The 20,571-nt window shown below is 35.3% G+C and overlaps 1 protein-coding gene across 8 annotated transcripts in view; it reads right to left on the bottom strand.

Annotated features, from left to right (window-relative positions):
* Window positions 1-20,571, bottom strand: part of RBBP8 (RB binding protein 8, endonuclease) — a 104,630-nt gene that overhangs the window by 41,941 nt on the left and 42,118 nt on the right. For all 8 annotated transcript variants that reach the window (XM_059409341.1, XM_059409340.1, XM_059409338.1 and 5 more), the window contains 2 exons: window positions 10,375-10,487; window positions 1,827-1,893 (listed from right to left, as the gene is read on the bottom strand). In XM_059409341.1, the coding sequence (XP_059265324.1) occupies window positions 1,827-1,893; window positions 10,375-10,487 (180 nt within the window). The remainder of the gene's footprint in view (window positions 1-1,826; window positions 1,894-10,374; window positions 10,488-20,571) is intronic.

Here is a 20,571-nt window from a genome sequence, read left to right as displayed (position 1 = left end):
GAATTCAGATTTTTTTTTTAACACAGTGGGTAATATGGAGCACATACAGCTTATTACAGAACCCCTCCAGGGGAGCCTGAGGTATCATCCTGTAGTGGGGCACACTGCCATTTTCACAGCAAAGCACAGGAATGTTCATGTGAGGTGGGATTGATAAGGACTATATAAATAGCATCCTGTGAGTTGGGGTGAGGTTAGGTTGTGAATACCATTAAAAAAAAACAAACTTTTGGGTTTTAGAATCATATATAAGAGATTGTGGATGTATGTTCTAGCTTACATCAATGTGTGGTAGGAATAAAACTGGAAAGTGTTGACATTTTCATACATGCATGTTTGATAATCTCAGTCCGATCCCACAGCCTTCTTTCTTCACCTGTCATTCCCCTTCAAAACTCCCTTCACTAATATTTAGTGGACTGATAAAATGGGAGGATTATGAAAATCCTATTGGATATCCACTACTTAAAAGTATATACTGATAAATATGTTTTATTCCACATATAAGATATGTTTATACATAAGACAGTAACTATTCTAAAGCCATAATAATGTGTCATACCCACATAGTTTACCAAAGATTTTGTAGATTTCTGCTCAAATGCAATAGAATCTTTAAGATCCCTATAAAACCACAGAGACTATTCGGAATTCTAATTCTTAAAAATATTTCATAAGTTTTATATAAATGGGAACTAAGAACTGGCCATATCTCAGCTCTGTGACAGACCATATCCAGAAAAACAGATTCTTTTTCTGAGATACTGTCGAATATTGGAAAAAACAGAGGGGTTTAAGTCAAAAGATAAGGGTGGGAGTGATAGACTTATTTACCCTACTAGCTGTGAGACAATGGGAAGTTATTTGACTTCTGTGAACTTTGGTTTCCTTGTCTACAGAAGCAGAGATAATAAAAACTTGTAGAATCATAGTGAGGATTAGAAATAATAAACATAATGCACAAAGAAGAGTAAAGTACGCAGAATACAAGTTATTATTTTTATTCAGTGTGAGAAATGGGAGGAGAGGATCAGAAAAAGTAAGTTCTCCACATCTGCAAAGTGTGTTAGAGGAAAAAGTTATTCAGATTGCTTTTATGAAGCTTTTGGGTCAGGGCTGAAAACTCATATATTTATTTAAAATATAAGTATTGGGGCACCTGGGTGGCTCAGTCGTTAAACGCATGCCTTCAGCTCAGGTCATGATCCCAGGATCCTGGTATTGAGCCCTGCACTGGGCTCCCTGCTTGGTAGGAAGCCTGCTTCTCCCTCTCCCACTCCCCCAGCTTGTGCTCCCTCTCTGTGTCTCTCTCCGTCAAATAAATAAATAAAATCTTAAAAATAAATAAATAAATAAATAAAATATAAGTATTTCGGGGCATCTGGGTGACTCAGTTGAGTGTATGACTCTTGGTTTTGGCTCAGGTCATGGTCTCAGAGTTGTGAGATTGGGCCCCACTTTGAGCTCCCTGGAAACTGCCCCTCACCCTGGCTCATGCTTTCTCTCTCTCTTTCTCTCAAATAAATAAACAAATCTTTAAAAAAATAAAATACAAATATTTCAAATAAATAATTATAAAAATTAAAATGTTTTACATTAATTTTTTTTTCTTTATGTACACATTAACCAAATAGATACATATACACTCTTCATGTGTACTCCCAAAAGAGTGATTTTCTTTATGGTATTGCAGAAAATTGTACCATTTTTAAAAATGAAAATTCCAACTCTTAATATCTTCAGTTTGTATAGCTAAGTATAATAAAGAAAGAAAATTTAAGGGAAAATATTCAATTTTCTGTTGCAATTAAGTAGGAGATACTTACTCAATTTTCTGTTGCAGCTGTTCAGAAAGCTTTTTATTTTCTTCCTGGAGAGTATTCTTTTCATTCACTTAAATATAATATGAAAAACAAGCACATGTATGTTAGGTTTTTTCAATAATATCAATAATTATGGAGAATTAGGATTTCTAATTCTAAGCCATAATGTTAGTCAGAGTTAATGCTACTATGCAAGACTAATCTGTTACTTAGTAGTGATCACTACATCGCATATTGTGCCAGTTCTATGCAAATGATTAACTGATAATTTTATTTTATGCTTGTGGGCAAAAAAGAAAAAGTACTTCATGTCCTGGGGAGTACGGTTTAATTATTCCTATTGAAGTCAAGAGAGCATTCCCTCTGTTACTCAGTCCTACTAATTCCAAATACCATTTTAGTAAAAGACCTTTATCTTAAAATAAATCTGATATTAAAAGTAAAATAACACCAAAGAGCAGTGTAATTTTTATAACATTAGCACATTTAAGTCAAATTCTCTTCCTTAATTATACCCTGTTCCATAATTACAGCATCAGTAATTTAAATATATCCACTGAAATAGTATTTGTTTGAATCTACCTTGATTAAATTTTCCTGTCTGTGTTTATTTAACTTAGCAGAAACTCAATTTGGGGCCAAATTTCTACTTCAGTCAGCACAAAAATAGATACTTTATATATACATATAGTATACTTTATATATATATATAGTATACTTTTGTATGTCACGAGCTACACATGTACTTTCCTAGGAGGAATATCCAAGAGCTCACAGTAAATATGACTAATCTCTAGAAATAAAGTTAATCATATTCTAAACATTTGTTAATAATTTAGTGGTTTATAAATATAAACATAATTTCCTTCATTGAGTAAATTAAACTTTTTTGGCTATCTATAATTATGTGAGGCTACCAAACTACCTTCTATGGAGGATCTTAAAAAAATTAAGATATGGACAGTGTCTAGAGAAAAGTATAGCCTAATGAGGGACCAGATATCACTTAAACGTATTCTATACTGTTGAAAGCAAGAAGGACGTTATAGAGGTACAGAACTAAAGGAAATTTCAAGGAGAAACAGGTTACTTTGGGTTCTTGAGAAGATGAGAAAAGGATTCATCAAAGACAGGACAACTGAACCAGAGTTTTCTGTTTTTTTGTTTTGTTTCGTTTTTTTAAGATTGATTTATTTGAAAGAGAGAGATCTTGAGCGGGGGGAGGGGCAGAGGGAGAGAATCTCAAGTAGATTTCCTGCTGAGCATGGAGCCTGACATGGGGCTCCATCTTACAACCCTGAGATCATGATCTAAGCTGAAACCAAGAACGGGACTCTTAAATGACTGCGCCACATAGGCACCCATGGACAGAGTTCTATGCAGAAAATTAATGAAGCAAAGTTAGAAAAAAAGATTGGGTATAACAACAAATGGTAGGAAGTCTTCAAAATCAGGTTAAGTAATCTGAACTTCATTTTGAAAGATTACCAGGTTTTATTTTTCATAGCTGAATGATGGGAAGATTGGTTTGTTAGTATGTACAGCCTATACCAAGGTGAGAAAAAAAAGCACTGACAAGTCAGGTGATCCTTAAAATATGAAATGAGTATTTGGACTAATGTGGAAGGTACAGAAATAGGAATTGAGCACAGGCAGAAGAGCTATTACAGATGCAGAATCAGTAATTATTTGGTAATTCATCCTCTCTAAGGTGAGAGAAATCAAAGATGACCTTAAATTTCTTATAAAGATGGTTTTACCTGACTCTCCCTCTCCAAATGCCAATGAAATGACAAAGCAATCTAACAATAAGTCAACTGCAATACTGACAAGTCAAAATGGTTGCCACCAGCAGATCAGAACTAAGAAAAATTCACTAACGTTTTAAAAATAGATAGATTCAGACTGATGGTAAAATCTAACCAAAGAAAAGGCCTTTTAAAAAGTGAGCCTTTTCCTCATAACATCACATTAATTCCAGTATAGGCAGAATTCCAGAAGTTGCTGAATGAGCAAACAGTTGCCCTTAAGCTAAAGTCATGAGAATAGATTTCCAGAAGTATTAACATTAGAGAGTCCATTAATAAATACTGAGACAAGGAGATCAGGGCAGTAACTTACAGTAATCACTACAGAGGCACTCCCAGAAGTGCCTAGAAGACAAACTATCCATATACCCTACAGAAAATCTCTCCGATCAAGTTCCCTTTTCTCCTACACTCTGCCATTGAAGTAGGGCTCCTATAAACCAGAACCTGCACTCACTGTTAGCAAAGTAGGCATTCTTCCTTGAGCTAAAGAAGTAAAGTCTACATTTAACAAAAGCATTAATTTAGAGACATCTATAATTATAAACAATTAAGGGTCAAAAAACACATAAAAAACTTTAAAAAACAGTATTTTTTTAAAAAAGAACTAAAAACTGGGACTCCTGGGTGGCTCAGTCAGTTGAGTGTCTGACTCTTGTTCAGCTCATGATCTCAGGGTCATGGGATTGAGCCCTGTGTGGGGCTCCACACTCAGCACAGAGTCTGCTTAAGATATTCTCTCTCCCTTTCCCTCTACTTCTTCCCTCCCCCAGCTCTCTCTTTCCCTCTTTGTAAAATAAATAAATCTTTAAAAAAGAAAAGGAATTAAAAACCAGTGGAGGGGCGCCCACTGAGTGGCTCAGTGGGTTAAGCCACTGCCTTTGGCTCAGGTCATGATCCCAGGGTTCTGGGATCCAGCCCCAGTAAGGTTCTCTGCTCAGCAGGGAGCCTGCTTCCTCCCCTCTCTCTGCCTGCCTCTCTGCTTGCTTGTCATCTCTCTCTGTCAAATAAATAAATAAGAAATCTTTAAAAAAAAAAAAAAAAACAAGCAACAGGTGGCCATGAAAGAAACAAAGGTCATAATCATTAAAAGCATAATAAGTGGGATGAAAACAGACTAAATGTGAATGAAGACAGAATATCTACCTAAGGGACTCCCAAAATTCAGCATAAGAGGATAAAGTTACAAAGTGTAAAGAAAAATTAGACAGAATGGGAGGACCTGGCATCTTAGTAATATGTGTTCCAGAAGAAACAGAGAGAATGGAAAGGGATACTTAAAAAAAGCAGAAAAAAAAAAAACCTTCTTGGGCTAAGTAAACATTTGAGATTAATGGATGAATTAGATATTCTTTTTTTTGTTTTTAAGATTTTATTTATTTATTTGACAGAGAGAGATCACGAGTAGCAGAGAGTCAGGCAGAGGGGTGGGGTGGGGTGGGGAAGCAGGCTCCCTGCCAAGCAGAGAACCTTACTGGGGCTGGATCCCAGAACCCTGGGATTATGACCTGAGCTGAAGGCCAAGGCTTTAATCCACTGAGCCACCCAGGTGCCCCTGAATTAGATATTCTTACAGTGATCTTGCTATAAAACAACTAGAACCTACAGAAAAACGTAATTTTTACTAACTGCTGAGCTCACAGGAAGAGAAATGCTAGGGACTCCCACACCACCACCACAATCATCAACAAAAACAAAATAAAACTCTGAGCTAAAACCAGAGCAGTGTAGGTAAGCAGATGCTGGTATCACAGCCCTGGTGGACGGACTGAACCTGAGATATCCAGTTTAAGCCCAAACTCCTGGAATGGATCCAAAGTAAACCTTATCCTTACCACTAGAGTCAGCAGAAGATAACTCCGATATGGATTCCCAAGTATTTCAGAATATAGAAATATCTTATGTAGTAATGAAATGGTTAAAGATTTAAAAGATGGAATGTCCAAAATGAACACACTAGAAGTTATTACAAAAAAGTGGGTAGGCAGACAAGGTTGAAATAATCTGAGCATCAATAATAATGATCATAACTGAGTGACACACATTCAATATATAAAATCCTATGGGTTTATTATACTCAAAAAAGAGAAAGCCTCACTTTAATCAAAAACAAAATGAAACATCACACACACACATAACCTATTTGTCACCACTGCAGGTAACTATTACAGAAGACCCTACTCTGAAAATTAGCAATTAAAGGGAGAAAATTAAGATATACCATGCCTTTCTAGTAGGAACTATATTCCAAGGTAGCCAATAGTCCCAATTTATAAGGGTAAAATCCTATTTTCTGAAGAACACAGCTAATAAATGCAGAAATAACAGACATGAAAATTTAGCATTTTATAATCTCTAAAGAATCAATTCAGGAAAGGCTCACCAGTAGATGTGAAAACCATTATGGAAAGACAGAAAGAATTATAATTTTTGCAAGATTTCTTAGTATCACACATCCATCCTCCCCCTCAGATTACTTGGTGGAGAAAACGTGACTCTATTCTAATAAAGAAACATGGCTATCACCTTAACCCAGTGATCAATCTTAGAATCCCTAAGAGTGGAATAACCTGAAAATATCTGTCTTCTGATACGATGCAATATGAAGTAGCCAGCTTTAGTTATGAAGTACTGTTGTCAAAAAAATGTTTAATCTAGACCTAATCAAGCCTTCACATCCAGTATTTATTCAATAGGAAATAAAGGAACAAGATAAAATGTTAAAAAAAAAATGCAGAAGGTGGCAAAATTTTAGGAAAATGACCCTACTTCAAGAAGCCAATGTTATGAGGGTGCCTGGGTGGCTCAGTTGGTTAAGTGTCTGCCTTCGACTTCAGTTACGATCCTTGGGTCCTGGGATTGAGCCCTATGTTGGGCTCCCTTCTCAGTGGGGTGTCTGCTTTCCCCTTTGCTTCTGTCCCCCCCGCCCCCGCTCATGTTGTCTCTTTCACTTGTGCTCTCTCTCTCAAATAAATAAAAAATCTTAAAAAAAAAAAAAAAAAAAAAAAGCCAATGTCCTGAAAGAAAAAAAATAGGAAAGGGAACTATTCTATGTTTTAAAATGATAAATGCATTGTGTATGAGGGTTCTTTACTATTCTCCCTTCCTTTCTGCATTTTTAAAATCATTTCATTAAAAAAAAAAATAAAGAAGGGGGTGCCTGGCAGGCTCAGTCAATAGAGCATGCGACTCTTCATCTTGGGATCATGAGTTCAAGTCCCATGTTGGGCATACAGCTTATTTAAAAAAAAAAAAAAGAAGAAGAAAAAGATGACTAGGCAGACTTGAAAAAGAACCAAATAGAATTTTAAGGAATGAAAAATTTGGTTACTAAAATAAAATAACTCAGCACAAGAAAACTACTGAAATACTTAGTATATTGAACAAGACAGTTGAAGGGCGCCTGGGTGGCTCTGTGGGTTAAGCATCTGCCTTCAGTTCAGGTTATGATCTCAGGGTCCTGGGATCAAGCCCCGCATCGGGCTCTCTTCTCAGCGGGGAGCCTGCTTCCCCCGCCTCTCTCTGCCTGCTTCTCTGCCTACTTGTGATCTTTCTCTCTGTCAAAGAAATAAAATCTTAAAAAAAAAAAAAAAAAAGACAGTTGAAATCACTCAGAACACTGCAAAGAGAAACAAGAGGATGAAAACAGGAAAGGGACATCAAGTGGTATGAAGGAGAGAATGATGAGATCTCATCCAGAATTCAAAAACAGAGAATGGAGAAAACACAGTATTTGAAAAGCCAGTAGCTGACAGTTTTCCAGATATGATTAAAGATGTGGTTTCATAGATTTTGTAATATATACTAAACAGAATTAAAAAAAAAAACTTGGTTAATTGGTTAACTAAATTAAAATTATAGAGCACCAAAACAAGAAAAAAGATCTTAGCAGCAGTCAGAGAAAAATGATTGTTACCCTGAAATAGCCTTACAAAAGTAAAAGTAAAATAAAAACATCTGTGGATAAAAACTAAGTTTAGAACCAACAAATACCTTTTTCTTTTAAAAACAACAAAAAAAAGATTTTATTTATTTATTTGAGAGAGAGAGAGAGTGAGAGAGAGCAAGAGAGGGGAGAAAGTCAGAGGAAGAAGCAAACTCCCTGCAGAGCCGGGAGCTGGATGAGGGACTCGATCCCAGGACTCCGGGATCACGACATAAGCTGAAGGCAGTGGCTTAATCAACTGAGCCATCTGGGCACCCCCCCTAACAAATGCCTTCTGAAGGATGTATCTCAGAAAGGATAATAATCCTAGAAGGAAGCTGAGGTGCAAAAGTAGTAATAAGCAAAGAAACCCATAAAATATATAGGCAAATCTTTTAAAAAACTGTCTTAATAAAGTCATTTTTAAAGAAGCTTCTAACTTAGAATGCTAAGAAAAAGGAAATGAAATGCTAGGCATAAACAGTATGTAAGCAGAGTTCAGGTGTTTTAAGGTCTGTGTATTATTTGAAGGTAGTCAAGATATTAACTTTATATTTAGGAACACATGGTAAAATTTCAGTTGTAGGGCGCCTGGCTGGCTCAGCTGGAAGAGCATGTGACTCTTGATCTTGTAGTTGTGAGTCTGAGCTCTGTGTTGGCCTAGAGCCTTCTTAAAAAAATTTGTTTTCAAGGATGATCAAAGGATGATCAAAAAGATATAAAGAATTAAAAAACAAAAAAGTAAAGTATCGGATACAAATAAAGTAAGACAGACATCCTCAAAATTCAAAACTGGGAAAGTAAAAACATAAAAGAAAGAAAAGGGAGGAAGAAAACCAAATAGCAATGAACAGAAACATGAAAAAAAATCATATCTATAAAGGCCCTGGTGTTTTTTATTATTATGATAACTTGGGACTTGACCTTGGCAATTTTTCTTTGGTAAAATTAGTTTTCTTAAACTTTACCATAATTATACAGGTAGTCTTACTAATGGTGCAATTCTGAGACTACTGTGCTTATGAGATTTAAAAAATGAGTAGTTGGGGGTATTTTCATTCTGTCATCCCTGTGTCTTTGAGAACCAGGCTTCTCAGTATGGGAAGAGATGGAGATGGTATTAGAGAAAAGGTTAACAACAGATCTATAGTCTTGAATTTGCATTTTAAAAGTGAATTCATGAGGTATTTTGTCTATTTGAAAATTAGGCAAAGGATATTCAAGCTATTCTCCAAGAAGAAATGCAAACTTAATATCATGTAAAAAAATAACTTAACCTGAATAGTTAGAAGGAGAATGCTAACTTAAAATTAAGGTAACATTCTTTACCCATAAGATAGGGTATTATTAATTCCTATGTTTTTGCTCGAAGCTAAAGAAGATGCAGGGAAATGCATGTTTTCAAACACCTCCCCCCACCAAAAATCAAGCTGTCCATCAACAGCAGAATTGCCAAATGACATCTACGCTATAGAATATAATGCAGCCATGAAAAAGAACAATGTCTTTAGTCCTTTGAAGAGTTTGGCTATTTTTCAGATAGCCAGATTTGTTGGTAATTTGATTATTAGGTATGCAGACACTATCAGAGATTATTGCTATACTAACAATAATATAATTGTAGATCTCAACTATGTTAAACAGAGATGTAATAGTTTCCTACTTACTGATAGTATTCTTATATTCCTAAATAAACATATGTACCCATTCACACATACACACCACAGAAGCTACAGACTTAAATTAACACGTAAAGACTTCTAAATCATAGCCTAAAATGAATTAAAACATGTCAGAACAAGAAGTATGGTATGGTCTCATTAAAATTTAAGAGAAGAGAAGAGGGGGACACCTGATTGGCTCAGTCAGTGGAGCATGTGACTCTTTGATCTCAGGGCTGTGAGTTCAAGCCCCCTGTTAGGTATAGAAATTACTTAAAAATAAAAATCTTAAAGAAAAAAAAAAAAAGGGAGAGAGAGAGAGAAGAGAGAGAAGGAAGGGATAAAACAAAGGAGAGACAGACAGAAAAATAAACCTGGACCCGGAAAGATACATGATCAGATTGTTAATAGTAATTATCCCCAGGAACAAAATAAAACTATGTTCTTTCTCTTTTGAAACAATGAGGTTATATATACTAATTTATTCTTGTTTGAGTAACCAGAGGATAGCAATATAATAGAAAAAAATAGAAGACGGACTTAGTTTGGAAAAGAAGATAAATTAACTAAATCTTAGATGTGTTGGTTGTGAGGTGTTTATAGAGAATCAAGGTAAAGGTCACTAAGAGAGTATATGAAGTGTTAATAGAGAATAAGGTTAAGAGAGGTATTAGAAGAAAAGGTTAAGAGAAGGCTAAGAATGTAAGGAAGCCCTACATTAAATGTGTAAGGAGACTCAATAGAAAATGATATATTTGTAATAGTATGTCATGAAAACCAAAGAAAGTATATACTTTCATAGAATACTAAATTGTATTTTTTGTATTTAACTTTACTAAATACTAGTTAAATTACACGAAATAAAAATAACACTAAAGGAAGTACAGACATAATGGAAGGAAATTTCCTTCTTACTTTATAGCTAGTGGGACTTGAGGCCAATGTGGATAGTATTGAGCCCACCTTTTTGTACTGTATTTCTTACTAAAATAAATATGAAGTTAAATCTACAGAAGGAGAATAAAGGACATTTGAACTTTTGCCCACATGAGGAAAAAATGTATGTGAACAATCCATTTGATTACAACCATTTTAATAGTAGGTTTTAACAACAGTACATTATATTTCAAATAATTAATGAAGAAAAGGAAACTCACTAAGTTCTGTGATAAGTTTAAGATTCTGCTGCCGGATATTTTCAAACTCTTGCTGTTTTTTCCGCATGTGCTCTTCAGTTACTGCACAGCGATCACATAATCCTGCTCTTAACCTAGGAAACAAAAAGAAAATATTTTTAGAATAGAACTTAAATGTTCTTACCAGAAATTACGTTTATGAGATCATGGTTGTGTTAATTAGTGGAAATTCCTTCACTATGGATATGTTCACCAAATCATTATGATGTACACTTTATTTTACAATTTTATTTGTCCATTATACCTCTGTAAAGCTGAAATTCAATTTTTTCTGAACTACTAAAAGATACTTCATTATATTTGAAAGCCAAGATTTTTATGCTTTTTGAAGCTCTAAAGAACCGACTTGGTAAATACAGAGAAAATTAACTAGTTTAATGATGTATTATACCATTAGCAAACACATAATGAATGTTCAACTTTTTTAGCTGAATGAATACTAGGTCCAAGAATACTAAGTAAACAAAACAAAACAAAACAAAAACCCAAAAACAACCTTTATATTTTGTTCCTTTCATCATTAAAAAAGCCCCAATGTTGGGGCATCTGGGTGGCTCAGTAGGTTAAGCTTCTGCCTTCAGCCCAGGTCATAATCTCAGGATCCTGGAATCAAGCGCCAATTCAGGCTCTCTGCTTGGTGTGGAGCCTGCTTCCCCTCTCTCTCTGCCTGCCTCTCTGCCTACTTGTGATCTCTCTCCCTCTGTCAAATGAGCAAATAAACTCTTTAAAAAAAAAACCCGAATGTTAGAAAAATTCACAGATGTACTATTATGCAAAAAAAGTTTTAAAAATAATTTTCACTGATTATTTGTGAGTGCTGAAGGGAAGAGGGCAATACATATATTGCACAAAGGGGCTGGGGAGTGGTAAAGAGAAAGGTGTACCTCAAAATGTTGATAACAGTTATGTTATAGGTACCGGTATTATAGGAGATTTTTTTCTTAGCATTTTTCTCTTTTTCAAAATTTCTCTAATTTTATTATTTGTTAATCAGGAAAAAATATAGTTAAAAAGAAGACATATACCCCATAGCAGGAATTTGGGAAATAAATAATCTGAAGTAGTAACTTTAACTTGATAACCTGTCAGTAAGATACTAAGCATTTAAGTGTCTATGGAAGTCATAGCATAGTAGTGTAAGCCATGAATTTTATAAGTTAAGGAGGTAAAAAATTAAAACTGTACAACTAAAACAAACAAAAAGAACCTAGGGAATTTTACAAGAAAGTAAAACTGATATTAACAATGTTGATATGGATGAAAAAATAAAAATTAGAGATCACAGATAGGATGCAATAATAAAATCAGAATGCCTAGAATGAAGAAATAAAGAATTGGACATCACAGTTTAATTAGAGTATGCTCCAAAGACAGGAATTAGGACAGTCAAGATCTTTGGAACCATTTTATATGACAAACATCTAAGTAAAGATGACAGAGTTAACATTTCCATCAACTTTTGCTCCTTCCCAAGATCCTACAAAACTATAGCAAAGATACATGTATATTTTTAAAAACACAAACCCACCAGGACAGGCCTAATGGGAGAGAAAACAAACAAAAACCTTAAAGCTAGGCAGTGGGTAGACAAAATTGAAACTCCCTGAGAATGCTGAATCCTAAGCCAATGATGGGAAAAGTCTAGAATTGTGTTGTCCAATATGGTAGTCACAGCCACAAATGGCTACTCCAATTTAAATAAATTAAAATTGAAATCGAACTCAGTTATGCTCAAGTACTCAAAAGCCACATGTCTAGATGTTACCATATTACGCAGTGTAGATATAAAATATTTCCTTTATCACAGAAAACTGTCAGACAGCACTGACGTAGAACCAACCTGATATATAAAGCAGAATTTGCAGAAGTTTAAAAAATTGGTACTCAGCGTGAGTGATTTACAGTATTTCAAGAAATCATCATACCAACATATTTTCTCTTATATTCTGAACACTCAAGTGATCACCCCTTCCATTCCCAGCAGAATACTCCAAGTTGAGTCTCTACAGGGTCTAAACAGACACTGGTTTGGGAGATAGGAGGTACAGATAAGGGTAGGAGTAAAATAATGAAATGAATGTCTATGCATACCAAATTCTCAGGCCCTAGCCTAGGCCCTCATCATCTATTTGGCTTAAAGAACTTTGGTAGCCAACCTTCATTCCAGGAAGCAGAATAAAGGAGCCTCCTCTAGGAAATCAGATCTAAAGATACTGACATTAGAGAATTATCAGTGAAACACACAAGGCAGATCAACCTGCAGGGAAGGTCATAGCCCACAATTCCACTCAGAGCTTCCAACTTTCATCCACCTCTCTTAAATATGAATAGATAATGAAGATCAACAGACAGCTGAGATAAAGTAAGAGACTAAAACATGGGGCGCCTGGGTGGCTCAGTGGGTTAAGCCTCTGCCTTTGGCTCAGGTCATGAGTTCAGGGTCCTGGGATCCAGTCCCACTTTGGGATCTCTGTTTGGCAGGGAGCCTACTTCCTCCTCTTTCTCTCTCTGCCTGCCTCTTTGCCTATTTGTGATTTCTCTCTGTCAAATAAATAAAATCTTAAAAAAAAGAGAGAGAGACTAAAGACACTAAAATAAAAAAAAAGAGGGGGTACTTGGGTGGCTCAGTTGGTTATGAGTCTGACTCTTGATGTAGGCTCAGGTTGTTGTCTCAGGGTCGTGAGATCAACTCCTGCACTAAGTGCTGCATCCTGCTCCGGCTCAGCAGGGAGTCTGCTGGAGATTCCCTCTCTCTCCCTTCCCCCAGCTTGCACTTGTGTGTGCTTTCTCTCTCTCTCCTAAATAAATAAATCTTTAAAAATTAAAGCTACATAGAAGAAAAAAAAAATACCACCGTGGTCAAACTGTAAAGAACTGGAGTTCAGTTCTCTCAGGAGAACTGAAGAAGAGACCAAACTGACATGAAAACAGGACTGCAGTAAAAGGAAATATCCTGGGAACAAAAACAAAAAATCCTAGAAGTTAAAAATATAGCAGCAGGAAAAAATCCAAACTCCACAGAAGGTGAGAAAATAAAGTTGAGATAATCTCCCCCCAAAACAAAGAGAAAATAGAAAAGATAAGAAAACCAGAGCATTGGGGCACCGGGGTGGCACAGTGGGTTAAGCCTCTGCCTTTGGCTCAGGTCATGATCTAAGGGTCCTGGGACTGAGCTCTCTCTTCCACAGGAAGCCTGCTTCCCGCCCCCCCCCCCCCCCCCACTTTCTGCCTGCTGCTCTGCCTACTTGTGATTTCTCTCTGTCAAATAAATAAATTAAATCTTTAAAAAAGAAAAAAAAAAAAAAGAAAACCAGAGCATTATCCTAGAATGTTTACCATGTCAATAATAAGAGTTCCAAAACAAGTGAGTCTTGGGTGGGGGCAGGGGTGGGCAGAAAATGAGGAACAAAAAAGATATGAGACATATAGAAAGCAAGATGGCATAAATCCAACTGTATCAATAATTACATTATTAATTGATAAAACACTCCAATCAAAAGGCAGAAACTGTCAGAACAAAAAAATGAATCAACTTTATGCTATCTACAGTAGACACACGCTTTTTAAAAAAAAAAGATTTATTCATTTATTTTAGAGAGAAATGGCATGTGCATCCTGAATTGGGGGTGAGGGGGCTGTGCAGAGGGAGACTGAAAGAGAAAGACTCTAGTAAACTCCCCTATGAGAGCAGAGCCCCATGTGGGCCTTGTTCTCACCACTGTGAGATCATGACCTGATCCCAAATCAAGAGTTGGTTAATGACTGAGCCACCCAGGTGTCCCTACAATAGCCATACTTTAGATTCCAAGATACAAATACACTCAAGGCAAAAGGATGGAAAAAATATATACCATGCAAACAAAACCAAAAGAAAGCTGGAGCATCTACCTTAACTAATATCAGACAAAACAGACTGTAAGATAGAATGTGTTACTAACACAGTGAATTTTATAATAAAAGGGTCAATTCATTACAAAAATAGAACAATGATAAATATAGGCATCTAACACTAGAGCCCCAAAATATACATAGAGCAAAACCCAAGAATTTGAAGGAAAAAAGGAAAAAACAAATTCAACAATAATAGTTGGAGATTTCCACTCTCAGTAATGGATAGATCAAGTGAGATGGGAAATCAACATAGATCTAGCAGACCTGAAAAAAACCAACAACACCCTGACCTGACATCTACAGAACATGCCACCTACAACCGCTGAATGCACATTTAGAACATTTGCCAGGACCATTTCCTAGGTCACAAAACAAGTCTCAATAAGTTTAAAAGCACTGAAATCATACAAAGCATGCTCTTCTATCACAATGGAATTAAATTAGAAATCACCAACAGAAGAAAATTGGGAAAATCCACAAATCCGTGAATCCTAAACAATGTACTCCTAAATAAACGAGTTAAAGAAGAATCACAAGATAAAGTATAAAAATAGGCCACAGCATACATGCACATATAAAGAAATGGTCAATAAACAATAAAAAGTTCTTGAAGATTAAATATGTGATTATCAAAATAATCTTAATAGTAGGGTTGGAAAATAAAATAGAAAAGAAATATTCTAGAACATGGGGAAAAAAAATAAGTGACAGAAATCAGAGAAAAGATTATAAAGAATCGGTTTATGGCTGAGAACTGCTCCAGGAGGAGAAAACTCAAAAATGGAGAGGGGAAATAACAGAAAAAAATTGCCATACCCTAAGAGATACCAGCCTTCAGGTTAACAGGCTTAGTGTCCAACACATTGAAGGAAACATACATACCCTTCCCTCACATAATTTTAGAATGATAAGAAGGTCTTAAATTCCAGGAGATAAAAAAAATTTATTATCTATAAAGGAATAACATTAGAATGGTATCAGTTTTATCAACACTGGGTGCTAAGAGACAATGAGAAAATGTCTTCAGTCTGGAGGAAATCTATTTTGAACCTAGAATTTTATATCTATTTAAAATATTCTCTAAATCAATAGAAAACAACATTTTTAGACAAGCAAGGACTCTGAAAATTTACTTCCTCTGTACTTTTCTGTAGTTATTTGAGGGTGAGCTATAAGAAAATGAGCATAAAAAACTAATAAAAGGAAAAATAGGCCCACATTTTATCAACCTTTTCATTGGTATATATTCAAGGTCTAAATAGTGTCTGGCACAAAGCTGGTACCCCATAATTATCTGCTAACTTGAAGGAAATAATGGGCTTAATGTAGGGATCCAGTGAAGAGAAATCCCAGAATGGCAGTTGTAGAATAACCTAGAAAGTAAATGCTCCAAACTAGTACAGAAAGTTTTTTAGCCCAAGAAGTATGCCTTCAAGAAAAGGAACAAAAAGGATTACAATCAATAAATAGAATAACCAACACACTACATAATATTAATGACCTAGTAAGGAAGACATGTTTCTTATCTCAACATGAAAAAAAGTAGTTACAACTTCTAGGACAAGCACAGCCAAGCTCATACAAGTATGTCCTTGTCATAGCACATTATGGGCTGATTTGAGGTTAATTTGAGCAGCTGATTTGAAACAGAGTAAAAAAGTAACTATGTGGCTTGGACATTAGAAACAGTCTCCTTGAGTGGCACAGAGGTCATGACATCGGATCTATAGAGAAGAAAATGTTATCCTGGCTCAGCAGAGAGTATTTACAGAGTCAATAAATAAACACTATTTACTATTTTTCGGCTTCTATAATTAAATTATAACCCAAACACAAAAGATTGAGATCTGGTAAGAGAAAACAATGTAACCATTGTCAAGACTGTCAATATTATTTACATGGAAAGATTCAGATTAACACAGGGTGGGCAGTAGAAGAGAAGAATGACACAGGGAAAGGTTGAAATATCAATACCTGCCTCCAAATATAGTGGTAAGTTCAGGGAGACTGTTCAGACATTTTCCTAAAATATATTCCTCGTAAAGACATACTTTTACATAAATGTATGTATTAAGGTTCAAAGGTAACATAGAAGAACTAAAATAGTAACTATTCAAAAATATGCGAGAGATAAAAAGAATTCTCATTATCATAGTAAGAAGTAAGCAGATATTGTCTCAAATTGATAAATCAAGTATTAAAGTAAAAATACATCATTGATGGGGTGCATGGGTGACTCAGTCATTTAAGGGTCTCAGTTTGGCTCAGATCAAGATCCTGGGGTCCTGGGATGGAGCCCTGCAACAGGTTCCCTGCTCAGTGGGGAGTCTGCTTGGCCTTCTCCCTCTGCCCTTCCTCCATTCGTGTGCTCCTTCTCTCTCTCAAATAAATAAAATCTTAAAAAAAAAAATAAAAAGCAAATACATCATTTAAAACTTTGGAAAACTAAGAACTGTGACTGACAGGGGTGGGAAAGACAGGTACAAAAAACCTTTTTTTATGGTAACTATGTATCTTTATAATGTACATGCATTATTTGAATAAAAATTCAAAAGGAGGAACATAAAATAAGCTAGATAGCATATTCATTTCATTATAGCATTTAAATTTAACAGTATTATATTCTCGAATACTTTGTATGACATCTTTTTGAGTATTAAGGTACTAAAAAGTATATACACTTTCTTGTCTTTCTGCTATAATACTTGTGTCTTTAGATTCTCAAGCATTTCTACAGCTAACGGTAAAGTCTATTTATGCCTTTAAAATTCCAAAGAAAATAAGTCTCTGTAAACCATTCCAAAACCAAAACACTATTAAACTGTTATAAGAGGCAACTCAATTTTAACTATTTGCTTAAAGTACCTGACATTTCGTATTTACATTTCTCTTTTAAACACTGCTGTAATTAATAGCTTAGGGTCCTTGTAGTAAACAATGAAATAGCTGACCTGACTGTGGTAAATAATTTATACACAGAATTACTAAGCCATAAGGGCCAAAGAGAACATGACATTGAAAAGTCATTGAAAGGGTGGCTGACTGGCTCAGTCAGTAGAGCATGTGACCCTTAATCTCAGTGTAGTGAGTTCAAGCCCCATGCTGGGTGTAAAGCTTACTTAAAAAATAAATAAAAAGTAAAATAAAAAACAGAAAAAGAAAAAAATCACTGAAAAACACTGAAAGAGGTAAATGGCATTGAACAATTCTCATGAATTGTTTAAATGTCATTCTACTAGTCAGTTTGTCAGTAAGAATTGAACACTATTGTTTCTAAGAAATCAAATCTAATACATTAAAATGTTATGACGTATCATCAAAAAAAAATTCCTTGGAATCCCTAGTTTTCAAGTTCAAAAATGCCACTGATATAGATAGCTAAAAAATGAAACAATATTCCCTAGCTTCTTTATTACTTCTAGTTTTCTCCAATTAACTGCCATTCTTGATAACAATATCTGTGGAAAAGCGTCAACTCTTGATTGCTTCCAGATCCTAGTTTAAATTTAAATGAATGTGAGAAAATATGCTAGCTCCTATTTCCATCAGCAAGGTTCCACCACTTTCCTCTTGCCTATTTTCCACTGATGCTATCAGAGAAAGAAACAGCCTCAATTTCACAGGAGAATGAATGCAATTTCAGTCGCTATATATAGGTAACAGGGAAAGAAGAGTAATTCTACTTGTAAGATCAGAAAGCAACAACTATCGTGAGTTATATTTCAGTTTGGTCATAGGGATGAAGAAAAACCTTTCATTTTGCAATTGGAAAACTTAGCAGATTAACAAGTATGCGCAATTGTTTGCTATACCCCAACAAGATTTCCTCAAATTTATTCATTTTCAAAATGAATAAATTTTCAAAACGTGTACAAAGAGTACTGTATGTGCTAAAATACAACAGTGCCCTGTCTTTTCTTTTAAAGAGTTTATAGTGTATTAGAAAAAGAGAGGCAATAAAAAAGTAATTATGGCAAAGAATCATGACAGTGGAAATAGGGGGTACTATGAAAGAAAGCACTCAGCAGAACTAAATCCACTCTAGAAAATCAGAAAAGGTCTCCTAAAGAACATATTTAAATTTAAACCTATGAGTAAGACAAAAAGAGGACATTTAGTCTAGTATTTGAAAAATAGTTGCACAACACTAAATCCTCTGATTATGAGTACAAATTTTCCCTTTCAATGACAGATGAAATACAAGTTTCCTATGACTGCCAAAAATGCTTTTAAAAATACTGAAATCTATTAGACAATCATGGCTTAACTGCTTTGTTCAGATTTTTTTTTAATGCATTTTATCTACTCCACACAGTAACTATTTCTTAGATTTAGTGAAATACTTTGTTTTCTCTAAGGAAAGTCTATTATAACAGCAGTAGTAGAACATAAAGCAGCCATATAAAATTATAACTTTTTATTATCTAATTTACCTTTACTGAGTATTTCCTCTCATTTAAACATTTCACAGTCACCAATTAGGAGGGATACCAGAAGTTTCTAAAAATTGCTATATGTACTTTTAATTGTATTAATCTTATTTAATCATCCAGGTAGCCCTGAGAAGGTATGGCTAGTGTCATGTCATATATTCTTGGCTTTTCTTCCACTCTGATAATTTTTGTTTCACAATTTTTTTCGTTGGCCGGGCCTTATTCTTCATTAAAGCTTAATTAGTATGTCCAAGGATTCCGCACTAACACCTCTTCCAATTTTCTTCCAATACCCTTTAAGATGTCTTTAGATCTCTTATCCAGTCTCTAGGTTTTTAAATCCCATTTATATGCAGAGGATGACATTCAAATTCTTTTCTCCAGCCTGAATTTCACTAGTTAGTTTCAAACTCACATATATAACCATCTACTTGAAATCTACATGTGGATATAATAGTTGCTGTCAATATCTGCTCATATCCGTTTGTAATTTCCCTACTTAAACCCTCCAACTGCTTCCCATTGCAAATCAAATCCAAACTTTTTGCCCATGATCCTACATAATCTAGTTACTCCCACCTTTCCAATATTATCTCCTATCATTAACCCTCCTATTAATTAAGAACCACAGTGGACTTTCTATTTTTTTTTTTTTAAGACTTTATTTATTTGACAGAGGGGGCACCTGGGTGGCTCAGTGGGTTAAAGACTTTATTTATTTGACAGAGAGAGACACAGTAAGAGAGGGAACACAAGCAGGGGGAGTGGGAGAGAGAAGCAGGCTTCCTGCTGAGTGGGGAGCCTGATGCCACGCAGGGCTTGATCCCAGGAGCCAGGGATCATGACCTGAGCTGAAGGCAGCTGTTTAACGAATGAGCCACCCAGACATCCCTGGACTTCCTATTCTTCAAATGTTTCAAAACTTTTTTCTCCCTAAAACTTCTGCATTTGTGTGTTCTCTTTTTATCTCTTCAAGTTTAGTTCTTCAAGTGACTAGCTCTTACCGGAATCATTCATGTCTCAGTTCAAATGGCACCTCCTCTGAAAGGCCATCCTTGACACCCATCCCTTCACTTCCAAATCAATGTCTATCACACTTACTTATACCATTCCATTTTATTTCTTCATAGCAGTTACAGTCTGAAATCACCTTATTTGTACGACTCACTCCAAACCTCTGTAAATTAAATATCAGCTCCATGACATACCATGGACAGTATTATCCCTAGCACCTAAGAGCAACACCTAGATCATAGTAAAGACTCAAATATTTATGAATCTGAATCAAGGGCACAGTATAAACTTGAAATTCAAAGTCACAGCTATGACTCCAAAGCCTATGCAGCTTTATTCCACAACAGGCTGCCTACTGCAGTAAATGTGCACCCTCTGGGACAGCAGTTGTGGAAGACAAATATACAACTGTAGTCTGCCCAGGTGTGGAGTAGATTATCCCACCACTAAAGGTACAGAGGCAAACTCAAACCACCAGCCCTTCTGTAACATATACAAAATAATAACAAAAGAAAATTATTAACTGTTATTTGTTATAGGTAGTTCAAGGTCTTAGATATCACTTACAGTTCAGATGGAGGAATATAGCAAATCCTGGAAGTCTTTTCTAAATCTAGGGTGTTAATCTCATAGAGTGAAAAGTAAAGTATGTATCTGGAAGTAAAGTAAGTGATAGGCATTATTGTAGAAATACTCAGAAAGAAGAATCCCTAGACTGCTTGCAAATAGAGAAATATGAAGGGGGAAAAGGGAAATATGAAGATAAATAGAATTGTGAAGCAGTTTCCACCTACTTAGATGTAAAAATGGAATTAAGCCA

The sequence above is a fragment of the Mustela nigripes genome, chromosome 8 (genome assembly GCF_022355385.1).
Source record: "Mustela nigripes isolate SB6536 chromosome 8, MUSNIG.SB6536, whole genome shotgun sequence".
NCBI classification, from domain to species: domain Eukaryota; kingdom Metazoa; phylum Chordata; class Mammalia; order Carnivora; family Mustelidae; genus Mustela; species Mustela nigripes.
The sequence above is the reverse complement of the archived record's forward strand: the minus strand, read 5'-3'. Positions and strand labels throughout refer to the sequence as shown.